The sequence below is a fragment of the Aplosporella prunicola genome, assembly GCF_010093885.1.
Source record: "Aplosporella prunicola CBS 121167 unplaced genomic scaffold K452scaffold_64, whole genome shotgun sequence".
Taxonomy (NCBI): Eukaryota; Fungi; Ascomycota; class Dothideomycetes; order Botryosphaeriales; family Aplosporellaceae; genus Aplosporella; species Aplosporella prunicola.
In genome coordinates, this window is record NW_022983592.1 from 16,046 (window position 1) to 22,611 (window position 6,566).

General features: G+C 49.2%; 3 protein-coding genes across 3 annotated transcripts; all 3 read right to left on the reverse strand.

Annotated features, from left to right (window-relative positions):
• K452DRAFT_354116 (uncharacterized protein) lies at window positions 1-537 on the reverse strand (the record flags this gene model as incomplete). Its single annotated transcript, XM_033545867.1, has 2 exons — window positions 477-537; window positions 1-422 (listed from the first exon to the last, which is right to left on the reverse strand). Coding segments are annotated over exons 1-2 (468 nt in total), but the record flags the coding sequence as incomplete, so codon positions are not given.
• A 122-nt stretch (window positions 538-659) lies between these two features.
• K452DRAFT_362792 (uncharacterized protein) lies at window positions 660-2,716 on the reverse strand (the record flags this gene model as incomplete). Its single annotated transcript, XM_033546536.1, has 2 exons — window positions 660-2,438; window positions 2,510-2,716. 2 exons carry the CDS (start codon window positions 2,714-2,716, stop codon window positions 660-662), a joined length of 1,986 nt encoding a protein of 661 aa, XP_033391754.1.
• Window positions 2,717-3,790: 1,074 nt separating this feature from the next.
• Window positions 3,791-4,055, reverse strand: K452DRAFT_292723 (uncharacterized protein). The gene has a single exon (XM_033541429.1). The coding sequence runs from the start codon at window positions 4,045-4,047 to the stop codon at window positions 3,877-3,879; it is 171 nt and encodes a 56-aa protein (XP_033391755.1). The 5' UTR covers window positions 4,048-4,055; the 3' UTR covers window positions 3,791-3,876.
• Between the last annotated feature and the right edge of the window lie 2,511 nt (window positions 4,056-6,566).

The window sequence follows — 6,566 nt, forward strand, 5'->3', positions numbered from 1 at the left end:
GACGCCGACGCCAGCCGGGTCGAGTCGGGAGAGAAGGTTACTGAGTTAACCGAGCTGCTATGGCCCTCGAGCGTCTGCAGGCAGTTGCCGCTGGTCGGATCCCAGATCTTGACGGTCTTGTCACCCGACGCCGACGCCAGCCGGGTCGAGTCGGGAGAGAAGGTTACTGACCTAACAGAGCCGCTATAGCCCTCGAGCGTCTGCAGGCAAGCACTCCATACATTGCCAACGGCCGGTTTTATTGTTGCCCACCTCGGCTCTTCTTCCTTGAAAAGGCGTCTGATTATGCTACCTTCTGGGCTGAACAGGAGTGCAGACGCATATGCCTGAAGCGGACTTTGCTTAATTACTCCCTTGTGATATATGATAAACCGCCGAGCGTCTTGGATAAGCTTACTAAGCTTAACTGAATTTGACGTTTTCTAATGCGTATTAGCTTCTTATATATGTAAGTGCATGATCTGTTTGGAAGATACCTGGACCAGCTTTTCCAGCTTCGTTATAGAATCAATTCCCTTGGACATGTCCTTGAAAAGGCTAAGACTTTCCAGCCAGTAGAGATACTTCTGCGTTAGAAATATATCAATAGAGCCTTCGTCCTGGAGAGTTGTTGCATGTTCAGATAAAACGTTGACGTCAGAATCGATGAGGTGATCGATCTAGTAAAAACACGCGTAGCGCGACGCTGCTAACGGGTCTGGATTGGGCTGTCTGATCTGCTCCGCAGGATACCCTAACTCTTTCAGATCGTACATGTCTCGGCGTAATGCTTTGGACATGGTATTGAGGGACCTGGAAAAAATCGAGTAATGGACGTCTTTCTCCCCGGACGGGAATACCTCATCGGATGCGTTTGAGAATAGAAAATCTTTTGCTGACTGATGCACAAAATAGACAACACCCTCTTTCACGGTAAGGAATGAACCACAGAGGCTGATGATCCTTTCCATTGACTCGTGATCATCGGCCATGTCCTCGAGCTTCTCTACGAGAGTAGCCAACTCTTTTGTCGTGATTGGTCGGTATACGATCGCGACTGAAGCGAGTATCCGCTTGCAGACATCGGGAGCCTGGGATTCATGTATCTGCAGCATCATCCGCTCGTATAGAGAGTCAAGCCCAGGTGGAAATGCCTTCAATTCCTCCTTGACTTGAAAGTCGACCTTTTCAAGGCGCTGGCATACTAATGCTACCCAGAGGAAGGTATTGTTCGCATTCGACGTTAGATGCTTCAGCACGGCATCTCGAATTGTTTCGTTGTACTTCTTCTGCTGCTCTAGCCTAGACACTTTGTGTTCGATGAAGGTGCTGACGGCCTTCGAGACCGACTCTTCGTTGAGCTCAAGGCTTAACCTCACCTTATGATCGGCCTGATCTAGCCGTTCCTCAATAGTCGACCAATTGCGGCTCGAGACGATCCACTTGACGTGTGGAGACACTAACGACTTCTGAGCAATGAAGTCTAGTAATTCGTCTAAGCCTGTGGTGCACTCATCGAGCGCGTCGATGATCAAGCACGTTTTTTCAAGATTTGCGTCGTTCAGAATGTTTGTAAAAATCTCCGACAAGGCAACCCATGCGTTGGTATCATTGAATAGTGCTTGGCCAGCACGGTCGTACTTCTTCCGAACATGCGAGATCAGTGATCGTTGCTGCTCGACCAGCAAGTACAACAAACCTCGCAGAACAGCCGTGGCGCTGTTGATACGTGAGTCTGTAGCCTGGCAGAAGAAGTATGCCAAAAGATTAGGTATATTCGGCTCCTGCAGCTCGTCGATGATCCCACATAGCAGCATTGTTTTACCCTTACCAGGATCGGCCTTGACCCACAGCAGCCGACTCTGCGGGTCATCCTCATTGCGCCATTTTTTGAACTGGGAGTTTTCAAGGATCCATTTGTACGAGTCCTTGAGCAGGCCACCTTTGAGACCTTCGATGCGTTTCTTGTCATCTCGAGGGTCAGTGACGCGCAGGTCTTTTCGACACTTTTTATCCTCATCGGTCTCGTGCATTGCCTCCTGTTGCTTGGTCTGTTGTTGAATAGCTGAGATCTGCGACTCCCCAATCTTAAGAATATCACTAAGATGATCTAGGATTACTTGCGTGTTGTACTGAGAGGAGTCTTGTCGCACGGCTGCTTCTGCATCTTTTATGTTGTCCAGCTTGCCGTCCCAGTTGTCGAGCTTGACTAGATCCCGTACGAACACCCGAAAGCGTCTGCGGTAGTAGTAGCATACGCTCTTCATCTGGAACAATAACAGCTGTGCATAGAGCTGAGTGACTTTCTCCTCAAGCACGCCCCGCAAGCCTTGCTGGTCCGGCTTGATGTTCGTGTCTAGCAGTAGTCTCGACAGCTCCCAGTACCAGTTCATCCTCCGCACGACATATTCGATTCCTTGCTGGTTAGAATTCGCCTCGGTGAGTGGGTTCGTTAGGATCTTAACATAGAACATCAGCGTTAGGTTCCTGTTCCAATGATAGCGGTACTAACCTAGAGCCCAATGCACACCCCGACCCAGGCGAGAGCCGCCTCACTAGACGCTTGAACCGCCTTGTCTACGACTTCCTTGAAAACCATAGCGACCTGAATGCCACTTTCTATGCCTTGTTTCATGTTGGCCTCCTTCTTTATTTTCTGCAAGCCATTTTGAACAAGCTGACGCATCTGCTCTTTACGTTTCTCTGTATCGTGTTCAATCTTGTTCTCCGGCGTCATATTGTCCGTAAGATCGGTGTGTGAAGGATTCAAAAAGTCGGGGTCTTCTTGGTGGAGTTGAGCGGACAGAATCATCTCGTAACCATTAACGGTCTCGGGGTCTTCATTTCTTGCCTGATCGTACCCCTTATTCCATAGTCGCTCTCGTAAGTTGGACGAAGAAGCTGTATGAGTAGGTGCAACCAATGTATGTGGGGTAGAAGAGGCTTTAACCGACGAGACCATCACCGCGTTTATTGTGCTTGCTTTGCTGGGAGACGTCGATGATACTTCGACTACCGCGGGATTCGCCGTGTTCGCGTCGCTGGGACATAGTGGTGTGGGATGTGCGGGCGGCTTTTTTCTGCCCCATTTGGCTTTGATACATTCGAAACACCCCATAGCACGACTGTCAGGTGGCAAGCTTCGGTATCAACGGTTTAGAAGGCGATAGAACGGTGCCTCTGTGTTCGAGGGATCTGGAAGCAACGAGCTACGAATAATAGCGGGTAAAGGCTGTGCGTTGACCACTAAAGGCTGTGTTCTTGAAGGGTATCGGATGAGAAAGAAGATAGCTTGATGTCGCTCCCACTGACCGGCAGGATGCCCAACACGCTCCTGCTACACGGTTGCAATGCAGGAGATGGGAACGAAAGATGGCGCAAACGGTTTATGTAGTTGTAGAGGTATTATGGCGCAGCCTCTACAACGAAAAGAACGGATACGAGGCGCCACCAGCGCTTAATGTCTTGGCTGAGCGGGGTTTCAGCTCACTACGGTATATAATGCATCGGGTTGGGGCTGATGGTAGCGCTTGGGCCACCGAGGGTCGCCCAGCGCATCCGTCTTACCCTGCTTTGCGAGAGTACTGATAATTGGCGACCGGCGGAGAGCTGATACATGCTGCAGATGCATAAAATCCAATAGTTTTAATCAACGAAAAAAGCTTACTAAACTATATAATAGCTATTTCTTTGTATGCAAGATCTTAATTATCTACTAAAGTCCTTTGTTAATATTGATTAAAAGCCCTCATAAAATATAAGGTTTTTTTTTTTTAAAATTTTTTTTTTTACCAGTCCATATTCGTCTCACACCACCTTGGCCCAACAGGAATCGCCCCAGGAGCGCTTCCTAAGCCGTAAAACCACTACCAACTAAACCAGCACAGCCTATTTACCCTATAGGTTAACTTGCACCAGGCCGCAGGCCTTGGTCGTCGCGTTATCTACAGGGTAAAAACCGACTACTGGCTCAAGCAGTGGGAAAAATTTTCGGTTTTCCCTGCCAAGACCGCACAGACCCCATTCGATCTCCGCTTCAGGCAGACCTCCCAGCCTAGAACAACACATCTAGGGCTTGAGTTGAGTTGAGTTGTATTCATTTACCCCGACCCATCGCCCTGAGCGATATGCAGGCTACGACTATTCAAGAGTTTTGCTACTAGTTTACATGTGATTTGTCAATCTGGGAGGAAAAAGGAAGGTAACGGGAGCGGATAGTAGGGTAGGAGGGGATAGTGGTGTAGAGGTTCTATGCTGTAGGATTGTCTCTATTCTTAAACCGTTATAAGTCTTGTGCAAAGTTGAGCACAGCCTGAAGCTGTAATGCTGTTATTCTCTAATTGTTGTCTTTACTCTAGGTAGCTGCGGTATTGCTTAGTGGCTTTCCGCCGAGTAAGGCTAATAGGCTGTTCTTTTCTAGTCCACTATCTTAGAGCATCTTCTATCGGCTTTCCTAAAGCAGAGAGCAGTTGAGGAGAACGTGGGAAACTGATTCGACTTCTTCGCATTTATATTATTCGTTGTTAATCCGACCCATTCGTGTGCGGTATTGGTTGAGCTAGTAGTGGCCGGTTCGCAGCTAGGCAAGGAGGCCAGCCTGGCTCCGTGGGAGCTTATCGTATAGGTGCCGGGTATGAGGGCCTGGCGGTGCTGTATTAATGCTTCGAAGGTGTTGTCCTTTATCCGATTTCTCCTATTCGGCTGCCTAGGTTGCATATATTGCGTCCTTGACTGCTTGGAACTAAAGTGATATTAGTAGCTTAAAGCTGTGTTCTCTAAGGCGTGTAGTCGTAGCTTTGGCTAGTTTATCTGCTTCTTCGTTCCCTTTAATCCTACTGTGGCTGGGAACCTATTGAAGAGAGAAACTAATCTGATAGTTGTCTCTAATGTACCGGGCTGTTTCTATAATGGATCGGACTATTCCTTAGCCTGATCGCCGCTTGCGTGGGTTCGCTAGTGCTTGTAGGGCTGCCTTGGAATCGCTGTAGATTGTGTAGGACGTTAGATTTAGGTTATCGTCTTCGAGGTTTTGCTCTACCGCTAGTTCTATGCCGGTGTTAATAGTAATTAGCTCGGCCGCTGTAATGCTATAGAACTTGCTAGAGCCGATTCCTTTCTGTGCAGAGTGCGGAATGAACCAATCCATGTAAACTAGCGGATTGACCCGTATAGATGAGGCTTTTTTAGCGCTAGCCGTCCGACTAGATTAGTTAGATTGGCCCGATTGGGCCGATTGACACAGGGGCCACTATCACAGGGGCTTGGCGTAGTGTTAACTGAATTGAGACTAAAAAATTCGATATTTTGCCCACATGCGGCCCCGCGTCCCCCGGCGCTCACCCGCCAGCCCTATAGGGTCACTTTTAGGTGTAAATCAGGCCTCTCGCGGCTCAGCGGAGAGCGCGCAAAGACTGCTCAGTGTGTGCAGCAACTAGTACCCGCGCGCGCGCGCTGGCGGGTACCCGCATATTCGCGATCGTTCGCCTGCGCGCACCCGCCAGCGCTCGTTCGCTCGTTTAGTACACGTTATAAAGCGGTCCTCCGCTGCTCCGCAGATGGAAGTAAATAGCCGTTTCCTCTGCTAAATCAGGCGTGTTAGTTCCACTGTATGAGCTGGTTGTGACCTTAGGGATACTCACTGATCGTTTTTTTTTTAGCTAAATCGGGTTGGTTACTGCTCAGTGACGTCTCCTAGGGCCATGGGGAGGTCTTGGCATGGTGTTGAACTATTTATTCGTCTATGAGGCGTTCCTCATCTATCTTCTCTCTCAACCAGGTCTCTGCGTCTACCTACCCGGCAACCTGCCAGCTGCGGAGGCACTCTATGGCTTCAGCTGTGTCCCTATGGAGCCTTGAACGGCGTATCCCTATGGCCTAACCTGTAGTAGAGAACGTTCGCTCGCAGTCGGAGGATATGGCCGGGCAAGCCAGTATATCTAGTGCTATTTTGCTGAGTTGAGGATACTGTTTTTGGTGTTGTATCCACTACTGAAGGACGTTCAGCTGTTTCTCCTTTATAAGAGGCTCTGCGAGGTACCTCTCCAGCTCGTCCTCTACAGTTAATGCGTCCCTAAAGATGAATCTATCTATCTGCTCGTTCTACTGGGTGTCCCTCTATACGCGTCGGGGTCCCTCTATATTCGCTACTGCCTACGAATCTGATGCCCTGGGTACTACTACTGCCGGCGGAGGTGTTTTGTACGTCCTCTATAGCCCCTGAATAGTATCTTGTGCTGAATCAACCCAGTCAGGCCGGTTGCCCTATACACGCTGGAAGAAGGACATTTTTATACTGGGGTAGAGCACTACAGCAGCCCTGTAGGCAGGCGAATCGTCCGTTAGGCTGTAGTACTTGTTTAAAACTTTCCAAGCTAAGTTGACTGATGCTTGTAAGTGTGTTGCGTCGTCCTACTGGCTGTATTGGACTTTAGCGTCTTCGAGGCCCCTGAGCAGCGTCTCTATATAGCACAGTACTTCCTACAGGGCGCCTTCTCTACCCTCTACTGGGCGGCCCTCCAGTAGATTAGTAGTGCGCTTCATAGGTTGTAGTAGCAGGCGTAGCTCTGCTAACTCTTACTAATCCTCCG